We start from the raw sequence: 26,493 nt of genomic DNA on the forward strand, positions 1-26,493 counted from the left end.
GATAAAACCCTTAATCTACTGTAGAGGTTTTTAAAACCACTCAGTTACTATAGCAATAGAAGCAATAAAAATTACACCCATCTGGCTCAAGGAAGTTTTTGTGTGTAATTAAATCAGAATCACAACAGGTGTTTGCTGCACACACAGGAGTCACTGGAAACAGGTTGTTCTCTGGTCTTCTTAAACTGTAGGTGCAATATAAATGAATACACCTAAGATAGTTTAGCAAAGAAGAAATGTGGTGTAGTCACCCAAAACTCATTCCCAGAGTCTCCAGCCTCCAGAGAGCTTGTGCTGAAGCTTGTTTCACCACATCTTCACTAGTACAGTTCACAAAAGCCATCAGGCTCAAGCTAATTGAGGCAAAAATACACATTCTGCAATCATTTATTCTACATGCAGCACTGGGTAAGTCAGAGCTAGGAAACCAGGGTGGGGTTTCTGTAGGGAGCAGAAGTGAGCTTGCTTTAGTCCATGTGCTGGAGTTGCAGAATCCTTGTGGGAATGCCATAGTCAACCAAGCTGGCAGCTCTTGCAGCTTTGCCAACACCAGCCCTCTGAAAAACAGAGCCAGCTGCTCCAGAACATGTAGAAGGGACTTTCAGGGATCAATGTTTAAGGGAAGCATGGAACACAGGGCTTTAGGAGGTTTTGTCCTCTATACAGGACAATACTAATGCTTAGAGAGGGAAAAAGGGATGTGACTATGAATAAATGTCACAGAAAATAGCAGTGACAGTTGTCTGCTCACAGAACAGAGAATCTGGGACATTTCAGTGCAGGTTTCCAGTTCTATTCAGAGGCCAGTGAAAGAAATTCTTTGTATGTCCCCAGAAAAATAAAAGAGGTCTATTCAGAGTTTTGATTTTGAAAAAGATCAAAGTGTTCTATCTTATTTTCTGAAGTTTTCTCAGTTCTTGGTACCTTTACATAGGTCTTAGAATTATGTTCACTGACATCCCTTTATATTACAAGGCACAAAACTGTCTTGTGTGGTACAGTGAAGGTGCTACACCACAGGCTCTCAATAGAAAGCTTTACTGTCTTTAACAATAGTGCATGTGTGGGCTAGGGTGAGGAATAGTGACTAATGGTTAAGATTTGATAATTTTTTTTATAGGATCACATAATCTTAAGAATTAAAGAATAGTTCAGGCTGAAAAACAACTCAGGAGGTCTCTGGTTCCACCCCCTGAGAGAGATGGGTGAGGTCTGAGGTCAGACAGTGCCATTCAGGGCTTTATCTTGTTTGGGCTTGTGAACTTCCAAGGACAGAGACTGCACAACCTGTCTGGGCATCCTGCTTCACTGCCCTCAGGAAAAATCCTGCATGTAGTCTGAACATCTTTTGTTTCAGCCTAAATCTGTTGGTTTTTGTCCTTTCACAATGCACCACTGTAAAGAGCCAGCTCCATTCTCATTATGGGGTAGCATAAGGCTGCTGTTGCATACCCACAAAGCCTCTTCTCAACCTGAGCAAGGACAGTTCCCTCCCCATAGCAGAGTATATCTGTATACAGAGTATTCTTGTGTGTGGGCATGTTGCCTAAAACTGCAGGAGGCAATAATCACCTCCCTTGATCTACAGGCTATACACTCCTGTTAACACAGATTGGGACAATGCTGACCAGCTTGGTGCCAGGGCACGTTGCTGACTTGGGTTCAGCATGCTGGTTTACAAACACCCCAAGTCCTTTCCATCAAGAATTTTGAAAGGAACTAATAGAGTTTAATGAGTGACATCCCAGATTTTCCAGAATTACCTTTAGTTGCCTTAAAACTTTCATGTTTTGAAATTTCAGAAATTTCATGGCTTCCAAGCATTAACTTATTTAAATATTTCCCTATTTCTCTGTTAATAGTCATGAAACCCCCAAACAAAATAAAGCAGCTAAGATCAATGCCAATTTCTTTTTGGTTTTGGCTCTCAGTGGGATCTTTCTACCAGTGGTCCTACTCTAGCCCAGAAACTGAATCTTCTTGAACAAAAAAAAAGTAAATTTATTAGTTTAAGAATGGGTCTTGAACTGTCCTGAGCACTTCAGCATAAATGCTTTTTCAACAGGCTCTCATGGCACTTTCTGGTCATGGTGTCACTGCTCAGGTTTAGCTGAAGTCACTCACCAAAAAAGTGTCATATACCAAAAAACCCCAACATTGACTTCATTGCTGAAGGAGACTCTGTGGTAGATCAGGAGAGATCTCTCTGTCCAGCCCAGCTTCTTTGCTTGCCCCTCCCCAAATGTACTGCTAATGCAGCAGGATCCCAGCAGGTGCTGGCAGTACACAACCTGCTCTGCAGCAGAGTCAATAAACACCATCTCCTCCAAGGCTCTTACTGACTTCACCACAGCTTGACATCTCAAGCATCTCACCTTTCCCAGTGTCTCACACTCCTTCCAGCTCAACATTCCATTGCAAAACCTCTGAGCTAGCCTCCAGGAGATCATGGCAAATGCAGACAATCCCATTGCCTTATTAAACAGAAACACTTTTCTCCCCATGATCATCTTTATGTAGGAGTGCCATGTTATATTGCAAAGTCAATAAACTCGCTCTCTTAGTGTCCACCCCCCACCCACCTCCTAGCTTCACCCCTAGGAAGGTGATAGTGTGTACCAGATCTGAAATTTAATTCTGGAGGCAGCTGTCAGAGATTATAGTCTCATGAAGCTATATAACAAATCATGAACCAAAATGAAATCTCTGTATTGCATTAGCATATTTGATCAGATAGTAAGTCAAAATTACATGTTTTAAAAAGACATTACTGAATTTGTTACCTGATAGGAACCATTAATTTGAATTATCTGCACAGGGAAAAGCCTATGAATAATTCAACTCTGTGAACAATTTGAATTATCTGCAAATAATAAACACCCGGCTGGTTTAGTAGCCATGTATCTTTTTCACCAGGGTTACTGGTTAAAATGGATCATGCCAGATCATCTTTATCCTTCTCTAGCTGAGCATAAAGGATGAACTCAGTCAAGCTGTCAGTCTTTACATTTAACCTTAACATTTCATCTCAGGTACAAAGAGTATGTGTGTTATCTGCTACATTTTTTTAAACTCACATTTTGCATCATTGGTTTGGTTGTCTTAAAAACGTAATGCTCATAATCAGCTGAGAAAAGCCTTCTAACTAAGACAGGTCTCTGCTCAGAGGAAAAACTCCAGTGCACTATAAATATGCTCTATTCCTTTCCCATTTGGCTGTTAGCAGCATTTGGGAAACCATGGCTCTTTTATGAGGTATGCAGATATTCCACTGTAGCCAGTGAGCTTCTAGCTTGCCTAAATTAATGTAGGAACAAAGTCCTGCATGGAGCTCAACAGAAGCATCCCTCAGTGCCAGCACAGTCTGTAGTGCTAAACAACAGCACTGGTGCAGCTCACTGATGCTCTCATTTTAAATAAGAATTAACATATTGTCTCAATTCCCAGATTTTCCCCCTGCTTTGGGCCTGTTTCATTACTCTAATGGTTTTCATGGGTTTAATTTTCTGCAATGACTTGGACAGCAGTGGTGTGTCAGCAAACAGCCTCGTAGCTGTGAGGCACCATGGCAGCCTCCAGCCTCACTGCTGAGAGGGAGGCACCCATTTGGCTCACCATCTCTTCTATGCACCACACCACTCTGAAAGGCTGTGCTGACTAAAGAACGACTCCAGAGTGACATTAAATGACTTATAACTGACTGGCAAGAGTGTAATTGCAGGGGAGTCCCAAGTCCTCAGCATTGCTGAAAGCAAAGCAGCACGTGGCTTTTTCCATGCTCAAAGTGAAGGGGCAATTGACAGAAAGGATGACCTGGGATTGCTCTTTGCAGTTTCTTGGGAGAGCTGTATTAATGGACATTCCACTGATAAGTGTGTTTTGCTAATGGAGAGTTTTACTACACTTTCAAAACTGAAATCTATCAAGGTGTGTTGATACTAGCAAAAATCCCCCAAAACACAAAAAAGCATACTTTTCTAGAGCTTTTCCAAAGGCATAAAATGTCCTCTAGAGAAAACATATCTTTAACAGATATTACACCAAAAAAGAATTCTAAGACACATCTCTAAGGATTCATCCCATTCTTTATCTTTCACAACAGAAACAGAAAAATCAAGGGCACATCGGAAAATCCTTGAAAAGTGTCCCAGGCCACACAGGAGATTTGACCTCACATTTCTGAGCCAAAGAACAAAAGCAAGCACTTTAAATAACCTTATTAAAATTGTTTTTACATCTTCATTTTGAAGATTTAAAAAGGAAGATTTAAAGAGCAATTTAGAAAGTCTTCTAAATTGTTCCTTCTCATAAATGACAAGGTTTCTTAGAGATGAGCAACTTATCTATACAAGGAATTGAAATATCAGTGAAGACTTTTGGAATTTTTTAAATTCAGTGGCACAAAGCCCCTAGGTCTGTCACCATTAAAACTCAATGAGTCATTCAATACACACCTTGCTTCTCAAATTCTTCAAAGAGGTTCAGGCTGGTAATGCTTGGGCCTGTGAAGATGATGTAGTTCTTCCCAGAGGCATTTTGACAAAGGCTTTTGGCCACCATACTGTGAAGCTGTGGTTTGTTCTTCAAAGCATCCAACCCATCAGCACCACTCCCTTCTTTGAGATGGACATAAATCTTAAATGAGAAATGGTAAGAAAAGTCAGAAGGTTATAAGGAATCAAGAGGGAGCAGATGCAATTCCCAACACAGCTCAACTTGAGACAAACTGAAAAGGCAGCAGACACTGTTATAGAGGCTAATTAAAGTCCCTCTCAAGGGCCTGTTGCTTTTAAACCAATTCAGGTTAGCTGGCACAGCTACTGATAAATACAGCATCCTTCACCTCACTTCTGAGGCTCCTGTCACTATTGTGCAGTTTGAAGATTTTTTGCTTGGCAGGAAAAGACTCCAGTCATAACTGGGATTACATGTTATACTTCATTGCTGCCAGCAGAAGGAAAGCATGGGAACTTTAGTTTCAAGAAAAGCCAGTGTAAGATGACCAGAAGGAAATGGCCCATTACCTTCATTGCATTAATATTCAGATTTATTTCCTGCTTGCAGCAACCATCAGGCTGTGACACAAGTGTGTATACACCTCCATAAATGAGCAAAATGCACACCCAACCAGCCAGAACACCCTCATCAAACTCTTCAGGCACAGTGCTAACTTTCAGAGGGAGAAAATGTGTAACCCTTTGTTTCTATGCAAGACTTCTATTTTATTTCACTGACAGTATTTTAGAAGCACAACTTTCACCCCAGTTCAACACTTAATAAAGCCAACCTTCATCTTGTTCTAAGAGCTAGCAGAAATAACCTGCTGGAAGGAGAACTATGAAGAAGAAAACACTGTACACTGTTACTCAAACACTACTATAATACCATGGAACTTGCAAAGATTTAAATACATAAACAAATGTAAATTTTTAGAAAAATTTGCCCAGGCCTGTGCACGTGACTTTGGTTCTGAAATACTCAAATCTTTTATGAATTACAGAAAATTTTACCTGTCAAAGAAAAAACTGAAACTTGTTCAGTATTCAGGGGCAAGGAAATGTAATTTTGCCTTGGTTTTTGGAGTGATACATCCACAACTTTGTTAAATTTGTTTGAGAATTCAACCATGCAAAACATGCAGCATTACTTTTCTGTATAGCTTATTTCTCTTACCAACAGACACTGTTACAAATGAAAATTCATAGCAATCCTCAGAGAACAAAAATGCTCATGTTTGCACTAGTGCTCCCAGTAATTTGTAACTCAATGATCTTAAAGAAGAACAAAATTAAATTAAACAGCCTCTCCATATTTTAGATGGTGCATCTACCAGCACTCATATTCTGTGTAATACTCCCTGGTAATTCATGCATCATGGAACAGACCTCAACAGGATGTGTTACATATGAAATTTCTGGGAAATTAGATATAATTTGTATTTTGAAGGAACTGACATGCTGCAAACAAAGTTGGTGCAAGGATAAATGCACACAAATTTCAAAAAGTAGAGTGTATATTGAAAGGAAGTCTTAAAAACACCATTTGTCTTAAAAAAAAAAAAAAAAAAAAAAAAAAAAAAAAAAAAAAAGTTAAAACTCCTTTTATTGATAGAAACATCTCCCAGCTGAGGACAAGAACAGCAATGTTTGCAGACTCTCTGATTCTGTTCCACTCATTTTTGATAGCTGTCAAATGTGTGCTTTCTCCAGTTCTAAGACTGAGGACTAGCTAATTGTGATAAGTCATTCAGGTTATTAATCAGGGCCCCAGAGAGCCAGTGGAATGCATTCAAAGAACAGATTGTTCCAAATTTACAGCAAAGGTATTTCAAGATTATTGGCAACAAAATTAAGATTACTTTACTAGCATGTCAGCACAGAGACCACACATCAAACCCTCAAAATCTACAGACAGGGATGTGGAGACAAAAGATGCAGACAGATTAGTTTGGATCTTTGGTTAGCAGATAAGCTGAAAACAAAGGAGGAATCTCTCTAAGTCTGTAAAAGTGTCTTACACCCTGCCTCCCCATATCCAGTAAATCTTAGAGTCTGTCCTGCTCCATGCTTGCTCTGTGTTCCTCGTGGAGTGCTGCCTCTCCAAGGAACAGTCCTCAGCTGGTCCCTTACTGGGCTGGTTTGTGTCTGCAAGCAGATCCTTTGCAGAGCATGCCCACCATGCAGCTGGCCACTGAGGTACCACTATTTTCATATGAAATATGCTGCTACACCTTTCACAGGTTTTGTTAGCACAATTCCCTGCACATCTGGCTGTGAATTCCAAACCTCTAGCTCTGTTCACCCCTCAGTGCCCTTTACTCAAATGTCCATACCCACTGCTGAACCTTTCCACCTCCTCCTCCAATGTTAAATAATTTTTCTCCTTGAGCATTTCCTTACCTATCCAACAGTAGCCTTTTTTCTTGGCACAGTATTTCTTGTTTTGGAGAAGCATCACTCAAAGCTTTATCATGCCCAGCTTTATTGGGATGATGGGTGACAGCAGCACAGTGTTGGAAGGCATAAAGGCTGCTGTGAAACAGTGTCTGTATACAGACAACTGGCAAAGACACAGCTTCAAATATCTTTGTAAATGTCTAGGATCCCATATGGCCTTTATTTTCCCTCATCTAGCTTATTTCATTCTACCTCAACCCATTAAGATCATACCAACTGAAGCCCACAGCATTCCTTGCCCTTCTGTAATGCATTTTAGAAGTGCTATTTAAGAGTCAGGAATCTGCAGAAAAAGCACCAATTGCCAGAATTCGGCTGTTAGACCTTCATAGGCATGGTCAGAAACTGCTTCCCCAAAATGTTTTTTAAACTATTCACTAGATCTTCTAGTTTGTCCTGGGACATTAGAATTTTGTGTTGTTTCCATGTGCACCAACAGCAAAACATCATCAGAAGTACAGGCTCAACAACTGCTGCTGGATAACAGGTGGGAGCTGGCAGCAAACATCCTTGGTTCTGTGCAGGATAGCCCAAGCAGTGCTTCTTGAATATGTGCAGAGATCTCTTTTACTGTCTGTCTTTTCTAATGGCTACTGATACATTTGATTTACAGGACCAATTGGGATAATCTGTATAAGATGTGACATCATCTGTCTTAGCAAATGATTATGGGCTGAAGATATTTAACATGCAGTGCTTTTTCTATTCATTCCTCAATTATTTGTTGAATATTTGTCAAATATTTCTTGTTTATCAGAACAGCAACACACTCAATTGTGCCTTCTCTCTATCTGTGGTCGCCCTACTGCACCAGATACTTTTCCAGTATGTTTTCATTACCTTCTTCTGGAAAGTTCATAAGGTGTCACTGAGTGAGAAGCTAAGTAAAAAATTTAACACTTAGGAACAAAGCTATATCTTGACTGCATATTTAAGAGAATATACCCTAGAAACTGAAATATTGGTGATTCTGCTTTTATTTAAAGCTCAGATTGCATATTGAAAGCACTTGTGAATAGCACATCCCAAATACTCCGCCTTCATACATAATTGAAGCACCCCAGGGTACAATTCTCAAATGAAATAGATGACATTTGGAAGCAAAAAAAGGGCAGAGGTAGTAATAAACAGAAGGAAGATTTTGGAAGATACTGTGCAAAAATATTTCACAAAGGGCAGATATTAAACAACCACAAAACAGAAGCCATGTTTTTAGATGACACAGTTATAAAAGCAAGATAGCAAAGTAAAGTAATCATGATTTTTTGATCCTCAATAGCTACTGAGAAAATAACTATTTTTTTCTATAGGCTTCACATCCAACCCACAACTGCACATTCCTAGCATTACTTTCTAGATCCCACCTCAGTCAGTCTTTCCCTCTCATCCTGAACCTCACCTTTAACTGCTGCCATTACCAACCTTGCTGGGAGATTCTCCTCTCCAGTTTCATCCTAAACCTGCTGCACTTCATACTCTCTCCTTTAATGATCTCCTCTCAGACAGCTCTTGTCTAGCAGACACTGGCACCAGTGGTAGTGCTCTTATTGAGACCAAGCTCCCTCTGTGTAACTGGCAGTCCAGCTCAGGTCCATGACTGAGATTTCACTTCAGTGCCACACAATTGCACAACATTGGCTCAGTTTTTCCATGAAAATTACTGTTGAGCTGTGAGAAGGTATGTAAGTAAGGTGGTGCAAGTGGGAAGGTATGTAAGTGGTGCAAGGCAAGAGCAGCATAAACTATCAGAAATTCTGCAACTGTTGAAAGGAAAACCCATAGCAGCTGAAGGAAGAAAATACTTACATGAAAAGGGCATAAAATCTTAAGACAAAACCAAGTGATGACAAATCAGTGACATGCAGGACCCAGGTAATTTCAAAGAGGAGCCACCAGGCTGATGACTGAGCCCATGCAAGCTCACCAGGAGTAGGGTGTATACTGGTGCCTAGCAGTGTATTAGTCCCAGATCTCTGCCATGTGCATTGGCCAAGAAACACTGCTGCACTCAGCCTGCTTCCAGAGATCTCTGGGCTGCCAAAATGTGTCTGAACTAAAGAGATTTGCTGTAGGAAGCTTAACTCCCCTTCTTGCACTTAGATCCTAAACTTTTTAGAGCAGGGATTTATTTTTTGTTATGCTTACTGCACCCAGCACAAAGGGATGGGATCCATGAGGGGCATTCCTATGGCAAACCTATTAAGTGCACAAAGCAAGAGGCTCTGGTGCTCTTAGTCTCCTTCCCCAGACAGAGTTGCACTGAGTAAGAACAGCTGCAGAAGGGACACAACTACATGAGTAGTTTTACTGTCATAAACTCCAGGCAGGTCAGATGGCAACTGAAAAATAACCTTCATTTACACCTGAAAATAGACACTAAGACTGTATGTAAACTGTGAGAGATCTTTGCATTAGATCACATTTAGGTTTGGTTTCCTATTCCATGCATTAGATCACATTTAGGTTTGGTTTCCTATTCCATTTAGAAACATGGTAAGATTGTAAAGTCCATAAAAATGAATAGGACAATCCCACGTCTGCAAAAATATCTTTCCAGTTAACACTGGTGAGTAAGAGGATAATTGACTTTCAGCTGAGATCTGGGATTCTCAGATGCTGACATTACAGAACCACATAGATTAAAAAGCCAGAGCCAGGTGGGAGCCAGAGGAAGAAAATAGATAGGATTTTCCAGTCACCAGTGACTGGCAAATGAAGGTGATCAGATTTCCTGGGATCCCCTCACAGACAAAGCCTGACCTTGAGAACCTCCTCAAAGCAGGTGCCACATCTGTGTGTTCCAGATGCAACTGTTCCAACAGTAGAGGAATTATCAGGACATTGTTTAAAGGAATGCAAAGGCTCAGACTAATCTCCAAACAGAACTTAAATAGGCTGAAACACCAACATTTCTGAGCAGCTTATTAAACAATGCACAGATGGCTAACTCTCCTGCAACTCTGGCCTTAAAAAAAAACTGATTCCAGGTTTATTTACCCTTCCTTTCCCATTGACTGAATGCACTCACATGGTATGTTGTAAAATTATAAATTCTTTGGGGCACAATCTCAGTTTCTCTAAATTCTGGAAGTTTTACTCTGTAAAATCAATAGTATTTTGAAATATTCAAGCTGGCTGTAGCTACCCTGTCTGTAATGAACTACAGCAAATACTACAGAAGCATGGTGTTTACATTGTTTGGGGTTTTTTTGCTGCCACTGAGAGATCTGCCACTGAGCCACCTCAGCCACCTCCCTTCACTGACTGCTGCTCTTTGGGCAGAGAGCCCTTTTTCACCCTCTCAGGAAGGGACCACCCTGATCCAGGTTTCACTCTTTAATCACGGCTGTCGTGCAAATCACTGTTTGTTCAGGACCACGGAAAGACTGCAGACACAGAGTCACAGTACTTTTCCTTACTCTGTTCTGACTCATCACTTCATGGGAAGCTGTGGAGGGTGGAAACTCAAAGTCAGTCCCAGCACAAGGACCTAAAGGACTTCATAAATCTGAGCAACATATTTCACAGGGATATTAGTGAAAATGAAATGCATTGTTGCAAGAATTTTCTGCCAGGGAATAGAAGCAAATGAAGAGTCCATATATTCAGGGGCAGAGAGAAAGTGTGGGAAGGGAAAAGTGTCCAGTATAGCCTCAGAAAATAAAATTCATCTCAATGAATAAGAAAGGATAAACACATCCATAAAATAATCTTTTACTCACCGTTATACCATTTTTTAAAAGTAAATAATTACGCTGATGAGCTAATTCCATTACTGCCTATCAGAGTGATTAATATTGCCTGACTGTCCCTTTGTAGTGCTCTCTACCATCTCCACACTGTCTTTCATCTTGTTAATTGATGGCTCTTTGGGTCAGGGACTGTCTGAGGGTTACATCTGGGCTATGTGTCTGTGCTTCATGATGACACACCATGGGAATACCTTGTTCTGCCAGCTCTCCATGTGCTGGGGTTTACCAGCATCCTGTGCTTCCTTCTCCTGCAAAATGATCAGAAAACTTTCTTGTGCAGGAGGAGCTATGCAAGGACTAGGCATTACTTAGTACCAGTTACTCATAACTATGCTCACTCCTTTCAAGCCACACAAGAAGTGGAAAGAACTCATGGTATGTCACACCAGGACAAAATAACTAGCCCTGACAAGGTATTTGGGAATTCTCTTCACCATCTTTTGATGAGTGATATTTCTATATCTACAATGAGAAATAGTCCTACCAATTATATTTATGAACAATTTTTTAATCAAGTGTTCCAGATTTTCAGAGGAAAAGAAAGAAATAAGATCTCACCAAAACAAATGACACAGTTGGAGTTTTGATTTCAATATTATGACTTACTATTTAAATATATTCTAAGCAAATACTGTATGAAAGACTTCTAAGGTACTTCAATAATTTAAACTGCAATCAAGACATTAAAATATTGGTTTTAAAAGTGTCTCAGTGGTAAGTAGGGAAATAGAAGTGCTAAGCAGTATGTAGAGAAATAGATTGGGGAAAAAAACAAGAAAAGCAAAGAGAAGATGGAGAGGGACACCTGAAGTCCTGCAAGCTGTGTTTCTTGTTCCTCCTCAATTAAAGAGAAATAAATGAGAAGGGCCAAGCCCTCTCTCACAGCAGCTGCTGCCATCTCAATGTCCGGTGTCAAGGGCAGATGAAAAGGCAACAATATAAGGGCAGCTTATTTTTATTGTCATCTACTTTGTCCAAGTCAGCTCTCCTGGAGCCCTTCTGAACCCTCTGAGAGGTTTTGTTCGTGTTCCCAACTGCAGCAGACACATATTTACATTGTTTGAATGATGTGTCCTTCCTGCATGTTCCCACTTGGCCAGCTGACCGTGAAGAGATGCTCAGCAGCAAAGCTATTCACTGCAACAAGATGATCTGCTTGAGATTTTCTGAAGCAGAGATAGAATCTGAAATTGTGCATCCATCTTCAAACAATTAACTGTCAGGGTGCAGTCAAGTTATCTGGAGTACAGAAGAGAGAATATAGTCTAATATTCATACATTATTTATATTATGAATATATAAGCCTATGCACCTTCTTACGTGCACAAGCAGCACATGGCCTTTATGCCACTTCTGTTCCATGAATGGCTTATTGGGCTAGATTTTTAGTCAAACACCATTTTCTTAAAAATAAACTATGGGCCTTCAAGAAGAAGTGTTTACTCATACTCAGAAATGTGATTTAAAGTTTTGTTCACAAGAACAAGCAGGAAAAGGAATTTGAGGAGACAAACAGCTGAAACTCCTAACATTATCAACTGACCTGTGAGCTGCCAACCAGAGTTCACGGAGTAACTCATCATGTGGCATATCCATTTTTTATTAGGAAAAACCAGCCAATCATTTTCCTTCTAGGAAAAGCAGAAGACTGGAAAAACTAAGTTGAATTTTTTTTTTTTTTAATTCTTTTTTTTTTTTTTTTAAGACAGGGTTTATAATTCAGGAGTGGAGGACATCAGTTTTAGCCAGGAGCACAGCAACCTCTTGAGGCTCCTTTCATTCCTGAAAACCAGTCATACATAGGTCTCTCTCCCTTCTGTCAGAGCCTACCGTTTTACACAAACATATTATTCAGATTTTTGAAACTGAATTATCCTGATTTAAGGAGTGTTGATAGTCCTATTTTATCTTGAATAAAAGGACCTTGATATCATCATGTGGAAGCTGTGAGGGAGTTCACCTAGACAGTACTACAGAATATGCGCATTTAGAAGTAGGTTCTGCAAGGTTTTTCCAGAAGTTGGCAGGTCAGTCCTTAACTATCAGACAAGCCCTTTCTTCATGATGGCATCTTCACAAGAGATGGAAGGGAAGATGTGTACATGAAGGGGAAAACACTGGATTTATTTCTGGTTTAGATCAATTCCCTCCATTTGTCAAACACAGGAAAAAAATCAAAACCTCTGTTTTAATACTGTAAATACACCAAATAACCACCTAAATCGTGCTTTGGATTTTGCAAGACCACTTGTGTGACGCATCAATGAACATAGCATTTCAATCATATCATAATTGAAGCTGCCCATCCTCCCCAGATCAGGATTTTCCATTTTAGCATGAAAGTACATTGTTTTTCACTGTTGCCTAAGGCCCCTTTCACCCCATCATTTCAGCATGTTGATAACAACAGCCAAATCTAGGAACGAAAACAGAAGGCAGCTGGTAAGATAATCCTGGACGTCATCCGGATGCAAGTGAAGCATGAGCATCTAATTCATTAAGGGAGTGGGAGGATTAGGGTGGTGCTGAGCATCTATTCTGTTTCATTTGACATTCCATTAATTTAGTCTCTCAGTGGACAGGATGGGAGATGCAACATAATTATAGCTCAGAATCTGAAACCCCTGGCATGTCTGAAGACTTATTAGTTTTGTGGCAGTTGGCTGGGGGGAGCGTGGCAAGAGAGATGAGCAGACTTTGTGCTCGCTGTACCCAATACACTGCAGTAATAAACTGCATGTAGGACTGGTGGAGTTCTTCTTGGAGATCAAAGACACTGCCTCTATATAGCAAATGACTTTCCAAGAACTTTGAGAGCAGGAACTTCCAAGGATGCTTCACAAGGTGAGTCTATTTTGTATCAGACAAAACAGCTGCTTTAAAATCTAGATTGAAGAAACAGGATCCTAAATTTCTTCTCAGAGTGAACAGCACTGCTGAAAACACAAACCTCAGTTCCTTGTGAGTCTCTTTTCCTGCCCAGCTACTCAAACAGTCATAATGATTCACCAGCCAAACTGTCTGAATGAATGTTCAGCTGCAGCAAATCCATAGGCCCTGTTCTGACATGTATTCAGCCTTAGTAAGGAGTGTGCACATCCTACCTCTGAACCACTACTCCAAAACATGTGGGACACAATGCTTTCACAGGAGCTCTTGGGAAAAAAATATCAAAAGACATCTGCCCCTCACCTCTAAGTATCAAAATAAATGGCCAGATTTTTCAAGGACTCTCAAAATACATCAGCAATTGAGGAATCTGAGAATTTGAGAAGATGTTCCCAACACCTTACAACAATAAAAACAAATCCTTTAACATGTCTCTCACTCCAGCTGACATCTCACCTTGAAGTCATATCAGATTTTATTTCTCTGATAGAGAGGTAGATGTGTGAAAAGATATGTAATAGGAACCCCCACTAATATGTTTCTCACAGAAAAATGGACATCTTGGTACCATATTGATTTAGTCTATTGGACACCACTGGCTATCACAGGTGCAGTGTTATAGTCATAAAGAGAAAATCTGACTCATTAAAAATGACATAAATCACAGTATCATGACATTTAGATAAACTTAGGATATACAAACAGACAGACTTTTAACTGCATTTCAATGCAATTAGCTGAGGGCTGGCAGCCAGATGAACAGTATTAGAGACAGAAACTCTCAGCTAAATCATAGAGCAAACAAAGCATCAGGAACTTGTCATCATTGTCCATCGTGTCTCGTATTTGCAGGAGTCAGAGCTCTCCTGCATTCAGACTGTAGCCCCTGGCCATGTAACCAAGAGAAATGGCTGTTACCTTTGCTCTTGCCATACATTTAAGGGCCTGCTGGAGCTGAATGAAGACATTTGAAGAGGTAAAACCCACCTGGCAGATGAAACCAGTAGATGAGCACTGCCGAACCCAAAGACTGAATTTCCTCTTTTTCCTCTTGCGCAGCTCCCTCTCTGTACAGGTAGCAATGAAAACAGGATCCTCATCTATCAGGGGCTCATGTAGTACCTGCAAGTGACAAGAAAAGAGGCAGGGGAAAGAAATGCATGATTGCTAAAAAAAGGTGCTGTAGCTGCTTTCAAAGAAATACAGTCCTTGCATTGTGGTTGTGTGCATCACCCCAAACAAAGAAGAAAACCCACTTTTGTTTGATGCTATCATCCAACAAAAACCAAAGTCTGGCCAAGCACACCCCAGTAGGGATAGCTGCTCTACACATAATTTGCAAACATTGCAAGGCACAGTTCTCACTTCTTACTATCTGCTACAGTTCAACATCCCTCCAAAATTATGCAGGGGATGGGGCAGGGAGAGTGGATTGTTGCCAGCACCCTTCTCCATGCTTCTTTATAAGTTTCATATTGTTTGTCAGAATGTCTTCCATCCAAACACCCCCTACAATTTGTTGTAAAGTACATTCCTTGGTTATAGCAAAGAAAAATATATAACAAAGAGAGAGAGAAGTTAAGGGAGAAAAAGATGCTTTCTGCTGCCACTTAAGGAGGTGGTGAAGAGACAGAAAATGTTTTTCCTGGCAGCAGCAGCTTTAGGGAAGTCTCTCTTGCCTCAGGAGCTGAAAAAATTGACAAAAGCAGACAAGGATAAACCATCAGAGGCAGGAATAGAAAAAGATAGGGCAGACTGGAGAAAGTAATGAAGACCTGTGAAAGTGAAGCAGCATTCTGCATCCAGATGATGTAAGTGGCTCCCTGTTTAATATAACTGTTTTGTTACAGTTCTCCCCATTAATTTAGCAGCAAAACTGAAGTGTGATGCTGCAAGGTATCACACTGTGCAACTCACCTATAGAAAAGTACTAGTAGCTCCCCACAGCTCACAGGCAGATGTGCACAACATACACATACCTGACTGCACCATGTGCAAGGTGTCTAGCAAACCACTTGTGAAGTACAAAGACTTGCAAACTGTGGAAAGGTCTCAGCTGATGAATGATGACCAAATTCAGACACGTACAGCTAAATCAGAACAAGTCACTGCAGGCTCCCCTCCTGTACGTGAGGGGCAGGCAGTCCCAGCAGGCCATAATTCATACCCTTGTGAAGATGTGCAAAATAGTCAGATGGGTTATAATTTAATGGACTCTGTTCTTTTCCAGAGACCATCCCTCCAAGAGACAAGCTCAGATATAGGTATGCAGAGGCTCCCACTCTCAGACAAAGCCTTTCCACTCCTGCATGTGTGCTACTTTTGTGCACATCTGTGCAGTCAGTGGCAGAAATGAGAACAAAGCTGTGCTAAACCCAGGAATGATGCTTGTAGGAGAGATGTGGTGGGTGAGCAGTTAAGCACCAGAGATGAGCAGCCGCTGGGCCTCCTGAATACAAGATGTTTGCTGAACATCACTCTGTCAGCCCAAAATAGGCAACTGTGCCCTCCCCACGCAGTGATGGCTGCACACTGTCATTTATACACACTCCACTTCTTAACGACTCATGAAACATTCACAGGACCATCTGAAAGCACTCTTGTGAAATGTTCAAATTATACACCAAAATGCAGATGTGAGCAAGGAGAGCTTCATACAAAGCTGTTTGTTCTTCCAACTGCAGCTGCCCTGTTTCCCCACTGAAGCCAAATCTTCCTCTCTCAAGGTCCACACAGAACACAACCCTTCCTATCTAAAGGCCACCTGGGGCATTCCCCACTTCTGCCTCAGAGGATTCTGAACAGTATTTTGCAAATATTAAGCTTATCCTCATTTGCTTTTGCCTTCCTGCGTCTCATATGCAGAGGGAAGGATCATATCCTTTGGGGTAGAGTTGGATACATGGTTAAGAATTTCTCAGCTCCTAGAAAGGCTCTCTTACCTGCCAAATTCCATTGAGTGGTGTGGTTCCAGTGTTATAACCTCCCCTGCTGTCAGATGGAGAGCAGCAGAAAGAAAAGGCTGTATAAGGTTCACCTTAGGACATCTTCTATCCTCTGTCATTAGCTTCTTTCCCTCTGCACCACAGCATTAACTCTCCTTGCAGCAGCTCTACTGTATCCTGTTTACCCTTCATACCCTTTCTGCCTTCTATGACACAGTAAGGCCTGTCAGCCTTACATCTAGAAAGCAAATCTGAATATTTAAAACCTCTCTCCATCTTCCTTTTCTTCCTGCCCATCCATGCTCAGCCCTGCCTTCCTTCCTTTGTTTCCCTATACTGAATTTAAGCAATTTCTCTGTAAGTTCCCACTCAACTTCTGTGAAGAGGGAATAAAAATGTGAACAGACTAGATCTGCTTTTGCTGCAAAGACAAAATGTGGACAGGCAAGGAAAATTACCTGAAAACCCTGGAGCTTGCTCTTCCTTTGGAGAGTGGGGGACAAGTGTCACCCTTCCACATGCAACCACTGCTTCAAGAGCTGTAAAGAGCTTTGCAAGCAAGCAAAGCACTGTATGGGCTGTGCCTCCCCCTGGCACTGACATGGTGTTTAGGACAAAAGTCAACCCTGTTGCTACTGGCCTATCCTATTAGTTTGTTCATCCTCCTGTATTCTCAGTCTCCTTGCTTTCCCTGTAATCTCAAATCCATCTATTTACCCATGCAAAGTTATATTTGCTCCCTCTCTATTCCCCATTCTTGCTGTTGATGCAATACACACTTTTACAGGAGTGAGCTTACTGCCCCCAGGGCATATTCTTTCCTGCTTCTCATCTTCCTTGATAAAAATCTACTTTCAGGCTTAATTGACTCCTACACATATTCCTGGTCGCCTCTTCACCATCTTTTTCTCACTCCTCAAGTGCTCCCCTCTTCCTATCCTGACTTCCTATGATGCAAGACAGCTTGGGGATTTCTTCATAGAAATCATCCCTATTTTCTTCTCTCAAATTCCAGTTCTATTCAGATCTTAGAAGCTCCTCATCTAGTTGCTTTTCTCCCCCACTACCACCACACTGCTTTCTGTTTTTCTACTTTTCTCCTCTCCTCCCCTCTCCTCTCCTCCCTTTCCCTTTCCCTTCCCTTCCCTATCCTACCTGCCAAACTTGCACTCTTTGTTTTCTCCTCAATATGTAATTGCACCTGAAGTGCTGCAAAGGCAAGATCCAAGATGTGACTCCATCAATTGCTCTATCTCACAGTATCTTTCACAAACAGAACAAAACAGCCACTGTCAGGAGTGCCTGCCTTTCTTATCAATTTTAGATCATCTTCAATGCTCTTTCCACACCAAAATTCCATCCAGCCTCTCTCACCAGAGCCCAAACAGGCTTGTAGACAAAGCCCCAAATTGCTAAGTCTTTTGTACTTGGAACTCCTGGACTCCATATATTAGATAGTGAACCAACATTTCTGGGAAACATCTCCCCTTGCGCTCCATGGCCATGCACAACACAGGCTGTCTCTTCAGCCTGTCTCCTGGAGAAGCTGCCCCACTTGCCTTGTCTCTAGCTTTTGGTGAGTACCATCCAGTTGTAGAGGCACCTGGGTAACTGCACCTGGATGCACAGTCAGTCATTCCTCGTGCAAGAGTAGCTCATGCTTCTGCCTCTTTGCTCCAAAGCTCCTCCTGTCTAATCTAAATTCTCTTGCTGCTGTCTGACATCTCTGCTTGCATATCTAGCTGCCAGTTCTGATTTCATTATGCTACATTTGAGAGCATCTCCCTTCCCTTAAGAACCCCTCAGTATCTCCTTTTTTGGTCATTGCAGACTTCCCTCTCCTACTGCTGCAGATATCACTGGCTAGTGAATCTGAATGTCAGTCTTTACCTCCTACTTGCAAAATCTCCTCAGCCAGGCAATGCCTGCATTTTCCATGCCTTCTGAGTAAGAGCTCTAAAATGGCACTCATTTTAGAGTAACAACCCACCCACCCAGACAAGTTTACATCCAAAACCCATAACCATCCTGCAACAGTTTTACATTTACTCAACATAAGGCAATCTTCCCCTATAGACTGCTTTTGGAAAGCCATTTTCCTAGTCCATCACAGTGACCACATCACTTCATTTCTCTCTCATAGCTTTTCTCCAGTATATGAGACAGACTCTTCTCATTTTCAAAGTCTTGCTTGGCCTATGCACATTTTGCCATAGAACTTGTGTGCCATCATTCAAAGATTGATTTTGACCTCCAATGGAGCCATGATTCTCCTCTTCTCTGCCCATTTGTTCAGTCTTCAATCAATCCTCTCTCAAAAAAAAAAAAAAAAAGTCAGTTCTTACAGCACTCCATTACCATTAGGTAATTTAAAAATAGCAATGAAGTTTCATCACTTTCTGTTGCCAAACTTTCCCTAAAATCTGGCTTCATTAAAGGATTGACTGGCCAAGAGCTACAGGACATCAGAAATTTACCTTGCTATTCAATATTCTTATTGCTTCTTTACCTGTCTGTCTCTTGCTCAATGTCTCATACTTGGCCAGTGTTCTCTGAATATTTATGTATTTGTGTCACACTCACAGAAGCCCTAAGACAGAATGATTCTCATTTGGGACCAGCATCCTTAACTCCTGAAGAATCATTTTGAGAAGAGGGAAATCTGCAATCCAGAGGTACATCACAAGTAAGGTCTCATAATTTGGAAATATCCAATATCAAATGAACATTTAATCACGAGGGCACAAAAGCAAGTTGACCAGCCTGTTTTTGTCCCTCTGTGTTTTCAAAGAGGCTGTCATCTAAAGCTGTGAGCTGTTCTGGAAGAGCTATGTTGAAACTGCTTAGCTGAACCCTATGATACCACCAAGACTGAAACACAAAGAAGCTGACCAGTAGTTGGCCAAAGTTCAGCACCGTGCCCTTGGAGCAAGAGGCTGGACCCACATCTCTCTTCTTGCCAGAGGGTTCACTCCTGCTGGAGAAAAGAAGGCCACGGTTTCCAGCTGGTATTTCACTGGGCAGATGTAAAACTGGTTCCAACACCAAAGAGAAGGTACTTCAGAGGGAGAGGGAAGCAGACAGTGCCTGGAGTTATGCTCCTGACCTTTCCCACAGCAGCCAGGGGCAGCCAGAGACAGCAATCCTGTCTAGCCACATCCTGCTGACGAGCACATAAATACTCAGCAGGCACAGAAGGATATTTGAGCAGTGATGTTATTTCCCCTGAACTCCTCTGGTTTCTGGAATTCAGTGTATATCTTTGGCAGGTGAGTACCCTTGAATTTGTAGCTCCATGCCTCCCAAGCACAGGCAGGGCATCCTCCCTGCCTTCAGGCTTGCAGACAGTAGCACAGCTACAAAGCTAAGTAGCAAAGAAACAACACTGCTTACAAAAACAGACCCAAATTTCCACCTCTTGTTGCTCAGGTAGAGGCAATGTTTATTTATACAGATGATGCTGAGGAGGGATAGGATGCAGAGAATATTCCTGTCATTTTGTGTTCCACTAAACTGGGTCAAAACACCATTTTTTAAACTTCAGAAACTACAGCTAGCACTGCTGATACACAATTAAAATGTTCTGGACTTTAATTCTGTCATAAGCTGGAGAGTAATTATTTCCTATTGTTTGCTTAGTATATTTAGCAAAATAATTATAATTCACTAGATGGTTTTCTTTGCTTTGGTATACTGGCATAGCTCTTTTTCCCTGTTTCCTTTCATAGCAACTGTGGTGTTATTTTTACAGGCACATTTGGTTAGGGGGAGGGGTCACAGTAATTTCTGACAGAAGTTCTTGAAGAATCTTTTCTAGCTCTCTAAAAATAAAAGATCAAATCAATAGAAGAAATAGTTTTGAAGGCAGATGTTGTACTGCCTGCTGGATGCAGATTGTCCCTGCTCTGTGCATAGGAGTGAGTTAAACAGGACATTATTCTTATCTTTGTTCTGTTAGTCCAAACTGCCAGAAGAAGAGAATCAGTAACAAGCCTACACATAAGCCTAAGCAGCCTTCCTGCATTCAACAGGAGCTGTGATTTAGCTGTTTGATGCCACTTACAAGAATGTAGCATAAAGCCATGGGTCAGCAACAAGCCACCCAGGTACCACAAGTCTCCTGTTTAAGATACAGATGTACCTTAAGCAAAAAAATCCATTCTGAACTTGAGATTTCAGGTATTGCTGATCACAGAAACCTGCCCCCCCCTTTCCAACTGGCTTTCAGAGGCAGAACTTCCAAAAGCCCTTTAAGTGGTTCTTTCCCTACACCTTTCCATTAGTTTCTGTGCAACTGGCTTATTATTTTTAATTATTTTTGGTATTTCTCACTGGGCATTCTGGGTTTGATGTTTACTGCAGTCTGCACTCAAGACAATTTGCAGAGAGAGATTCTTTCCTGCTGTTTTGAGCAGATGGGGTCCTCATCTCTTGAGACAGGTAGTGTGCAGCCCTGACTGATGGCACCCAAGAGGATATCACACACAAGGCTTCTTTCAGGAGGAGGCCTGGAACATCCCCCAGTAGGCTACTGGAGGTACACTAGGGTATTTTTAACAACAAATTCAAAACCTTATTCTTTCTCACAAGGTTATTTTTGAAACTGTATTTTAGTGCTTTTTGTTCCACTCAATAATACTGAAACATGCTGTGTAGAAATCACTGACGTAAACACTGACAAAGGAGCAGAGAAGTGGAGGGGGAAGGAAGAAAATTGGGCTATCTCTACTTCTTCCCCCTTATTTTCTTTAAGTACCTTGCCAAGCTCAGGATAAAAATACATTTCACTTGTGAAGATTTAGATGTTTTGCCACTGCAAACAGGGCACTGTGATTTTATCAATTCAGTTCTCAAGCCTTCCTCAGGATGGGGAATGGGAGAAGGGATATACATGCAAACCAAACCCTTTTAATGGATTTGCACTCACAGTGTGTGCCACAGCACACCATTATAAGCATTTGCATTAGACAGAGTGATCACGTTTCTGAAGCCTTTATCTTCTGCTCATTGAATTCAGCAGCCATAAGAATTCAATTTCGTATCTTTATGGGAGCTCAGTCCCAACAATTCCATGTTTCTCACTGCCTGCTTTGTCTTAATGGAAACATACCTTGTATAGCTTAGTGAGCACACTCCTCCTTCCTCCATTCTCTACCTTAACAGTTTTTCAGGCAGCTATGTTCTCATGAGTTATACAGATATGATTTTTATTGTCTATAAAATAGAAAAAACTGTAATCACTTGCCATTTATTTTAGGCGCACTTCAATAGATGTGATGCGTCTATGCCTTCATTAATTTTGTGCAATGGGCAAAAATGGGATTCTTCACAAGGGAAACAGGAATAAAAAGAGGACTATGGACACAACATCCTTCCCAAATGCCTAAATGAAATATTTATATTCTGGAAATAGAGAATTGATTGAAAAGTTATATCAAGCAGTAACATATTTCATGCTTATTCCTTTTTCTTTTCAGATTTCTGAACACGACCAGTAGCAACAGCTTCAAAAGCAGATCATTTGTATTGACAAAGTTTAAATAGAGTATGATGAATATTAAAAAAATGTCATCTGTCCCCCTTTCCAGTCATAAGGAAGCAGCTGTGTTACTGGACTATACAGCAAGCACCTACTGCTAAGGTCAGAGACAGTCACTCTAGCAAACTCGGCTCCTCCATCCAACTCAGCCTGCAGCAGGAGCAGCTTCCCTCCAGCCCAGCTGCATCAACTCTGTCCTTTCTACCCTTGCACAACCTGCAGCCTTCCCATCCTCAGTTTAGCAAAACCTGCTGGTGTCAGCCTCACTGACAAGTATCCAGGCTTGTTTAGGACACTAAGGCAAACAGCTCCAGCTCAGAGAGCATCAAGCCCACTGAAATCTACTTGGTGCCTGCACTGACAGGCACCGATGAGCACAGGACAGTGATGCTTTCTCTCCTGTTTCATGGAGGCACTTCAGCACAGCTTCACACTGGGAAGCCCCAGCTCTTTCCCCAGGCAGCTGTGCTGGGCACTTTCTGTCGCAGTGAGACAACCAGAGTGCACAGGTCAGATGTCCCCTGCCAACAGCTTAACTCTTACCTGGGCTTGTGAAGGTCTGAAAGCAGAGTCAAAGCCATTCTGCAGAGAGTCCAGAAAAGGCTGGATTTTGTAGAGGCTATGCGTTGTCTGGCTGGAGCGGAAGGCCACAATGTGGAAGTACTTCAGAATCTTCTCAAACCTTGATTGTGTCATGATAAGTGCAATGCTCTTGTTGCTGTAGAAGCCGCTGCTCCAGATGCTGAGAACAGACTCACAGTGGTGGATGCTGGTTGATATCATGTAGCCTAAGAAGGCCTTCATTTCTGTCAAGGTGACGTCAATCCAGGCATCGTCACTACCAAACCTCTCCTGGTATTTCTTGGCATACATGTTGGTTTGGACCACCATATTCTTCAGTACATTGTCAGGGACAAAGAGCTGAAAAAAGTCCATGGCACTGGCAGTCAGGGGCATTTTTCGTGTTGGACCTAGGATAAAAGCAAGAAGAAAAGATAGGCACACTCCTGATCACCACAAGGCACGTCCAACACCGGAAATTAAAAGCAGGATTAATTTTACTAATGCAAAAGATGGTGTACACCGACTGTCTGACAGACTTCATCAGGAAACACCTCCTCCCTCCCATATTCTTTTTCCTGTATGGTACTATATACTCTGAAAGCTTTCTCCCCCTGCTCTGCACACTCATTACTTTGTGGCATGCAGTCCTGTGAGACAAGCAGGCATTTTATTTCTCTACTTAGGCATTATCTGCAACTTTTATGCCCAGCAGTTGCTTTAGACCTTTTCTGGATAGTAATATTTTTGCATGGCAAAGCAGTGCCTTTCTTCAAACAGTCCAGAAGGACAGTGTGAGTCCTCCAGAGACAGCACTGCCCTCATCCCAGATGATATGTTTCCCAGGCTCTAGAACCTGATCCCACCTTTTCTCCTGTACCTTTAATTCCTTCCTAGTTCTAGTCATAGTTGTATGACTTTCACATCTGCCCCTGCTCCACACAGAGTCACATACAGGTCATATTTATGTTTTTGAGCTTTGTGTCTCTGCCACCACATTGGGTTTTTATCCTGCACTCTGATATCCCCAAGAAAGCACATTACCAGAACAAGTCACAGCTACCATGTGGCTAGTGTCACTATCCCACGTCACAGGGAATATTTTTAGCACTATAATGCATGCAGTGCTCCTCTTCCTCCCATAATGTAATAAGCCTTGCAGTCCCATGCTGACATTACTCTAGCATTTCACTGATCTCACACCTTCTCTGCCAGTTTCAACTACTCCATAAGAGGATGGCAAAAAAAAAAGCAAAAAGGAGGTTTTAAGGCCTGGCAGCACTATATCAGTGTTACAAGGTCAGCTAGTCAAACACCAGATTACACTAAGCTGAATTAGGAACATCAAACCCACAATACTCGGGATGCAGACACCAGCATTTACAGCCCACTCTCCTCTAATTCCTCCCACAAACTAACTAAGCTCCATTCAAATAGTAGTACTTTTCATGCTTGCACCTCATGGTACTGTTTTAGTTACCAGGTAAGGCAAGGAAACATTCTCTATTCTACAGAAGCAGTGAAAACCAATACCCTGAGAGAAGCAGCCTCTTCAAATCCAGCAAACGGGAACACTCAAAAGCAGCCCTCAACCCCTGTGAAAAAGAGTGCCATGGGTATAATCCCAAACCAAGAATGTGAGCCAAGAAATACTGCACCTTAGGTTTGCAGCCTTCAGCACTGGGACTGTCTGAAACACTTCCTAACCAAAAGGAGAAGGCATACAGCTTCTCATTTGGAGTTCTGCCCAACAAGGGCAGGTCTTTCTTGCACTATAGGGCTGTTTGGATCTCAGCATCCTCTCTCCCAGAGCATGACATGGACTATTCCACAATCTGGCTCTGTAAAGATCCACTAGCACCTTGGTCAGGTTGCATCCTCCAGTATCCCTGTATCTCTACTCACATTCCTAGTTACAACAGTGACTACAGCTTGCAAAACTTTTCCATGAAACAGAACTACAAGGAATTACACAAATATTGTGGTTGGACTTGCTCTTAAGCCTTAATATTTGGGTGCACTCTGGTGAACTCAAGCTACTAGAAGGGCAGCAAAAATAGCATCAAGACTTTGAAACAATAAAACTTCAGATTGCAAAGAATGCCAAAAAACAAACAAAATTGTCTTGTTTTTTTTTTGTAAGTGCAGCAGAGAAAAAACATCTATTTAAAGATTACTTTCCAATTTTAATTTGTGAGATTGAGAAACTTTCAGTTGAAAGGACATTCCTCTGTTGTAAGACCAAAGAAAGAGCCCCGCACAAACCATGCTTTGGTAAGGACAGAGGAGAAAATGCCAGTTTAAATGATAAAAGGTTTTCATTATCAAGTGAAAACTATATATATATATATATATATATATAAATATATATATATGTATAAATACATATTTATAAATAGATATATTTATTTCACCCTAACTGCTAGTGCAATACTAAAGTTGCTTAACAAATGTTTTCTTCTTTTGATCAGGTTAATGTTCTGCTAGCACTGGCTTGACTGTTATAGCTCACAAAAGATGCTCTGCACATGATTCTGTATCTTCATTCTTCCCCATAACTTAATCAAGTTTTATATTCTACAGTAGGTATGGCTTTCTGATAACAACACATGGAACAGAGAGTATTCCTAGTTATATATGAACTCTTGAGTAACTATAGAACTCAACTCCAGTGTTCAGGAAATCTTTCAGGTAGCATACAGAGATGGTTTTGAAATACTTCGGAATTTAAATACTTCAGAAGCAGAAGCAGAAGCTGGGAGTAGGGGTAATGTTTTAAATCTTGTCTACACCAAACAAGAATTCATGAAACATTAAGTCTTACAAAGTAAAATACGTTCATCTTGAAACTTGTGGATATAGACAACAGGTACATGCTGGATTCCATCTATAGGGAGGAAAGAGCAGTCAGAAGCACAAAAAAATGCAATTTTGGTGTAATTAAATTTTCAGCAGCTGCACTAGATTACCTTGATAAGTTGATTATGGAATACTGACAGGTATATGGGATATGATAATCCTTTTTTACCCAGCACTCCTGCTCCAGCCATAGAGAACCTGCTACCTCCTCTCCTTCCTGAAATAAATATCCAAGCCTGGTATCTGATTGGTCATGCAGAACCCACACAGCTCTAAAAGAGCAAACTGAATCACTTTCTGACTCAAACATCAACATAATTTTTGATTAAATAAAATTATGAAACCCCTGTATAATCTCATTGTCTTAAAAAACAGCCTTTACCTCACTGGCAAAGTGAGCACAACTGATTCATAATTTACTGATCTGCAATATAACAAGAGTAACATTGAATTTGAGTTGGAAAAGAACTGAATTTTTAACATTAATTGAGCTTTGCATAGTTAATGACCAGCCTAAAATATTTAAATATGACTTTCTAAATACACAAATACAACCCATAGAGAGAGCCAAATTTCTGTATAAGGAACTTAAATACCTAATTTGTACTTTTAAAGGATTTTTACATTGACTTAAATGGCACTTACCCAGAAAATACTGATATGAAAAGAGTTCAGTGTTTCATACTTGCACTGTTTACCTTTCAAAGTTTTTTTCAGTCAAATGAAAGAGTGACTTTGCCTAGTTGTCCATTCTCAGAAGATTATACAACTATGTCTATATGTAAAATTCAGATTTTTCTCTCTCATCTTCTATAGAGAGTTTGCATGGAGAATATATTTACTTTCATGGAGTTTCTTTAGAAGCCAATCAGGGTTTCCAATACAAATTACAGAGACAAAGTACAAAAGTACTCTTGGAATGTCTGAACATGCAGCCATACCCAGTATCCTGTGCACAGTCAGGACAGGGACAAAGCTCTACTGAATAACCT

The 26,493-nt window shown here is 41.1% G+C and overlaps 1 protein-coding gene across 1 annotated transcript in view; it reads right to left on the bottom strand.

The window, feature by feature from the left end:
• PGBD5 (piggyBac transposable element derived 5) overlaps positions 1 to 26,493 on the bottom strand; it is a 69,369-nt gene that overhangs the window by 17,488 nt on the left and 25,388 nt on the right. The window contains exons 2-4 of the mRNA XM_079299328.1: positions 22,625 to 23,052; positions 14,585 to 14,719; positions 4,455 to 4,635 (exon numbers count right to left, since the gene is read on the bottom strand). Of these exons, the coding sequence (XP_079155454.1) occupies positions 4,455 to 4,635; positions 14,585 to 14,719; positions 22,625 to 23,052 (744 nt within the window). The remainder of the gene's footprint in view (positions 1 to 4,454; positions 4,636 to 14,584; positions 14,720 to 22,624; positions 23,053 to 26,493) is intronic.

The sequence above is a fragment of the Erithacus rubecula genome (genome assembly GCF_903797595.1).
Source record: "Erithacus rubecula genome assembly, chromosome: 2".
NCBI classification, from domain to species: Eukaryota; Metazoa; Chordata; class Aves; order Passeriformes; family Muscicapidae; genus Erithacus; species Erithacus rubecula.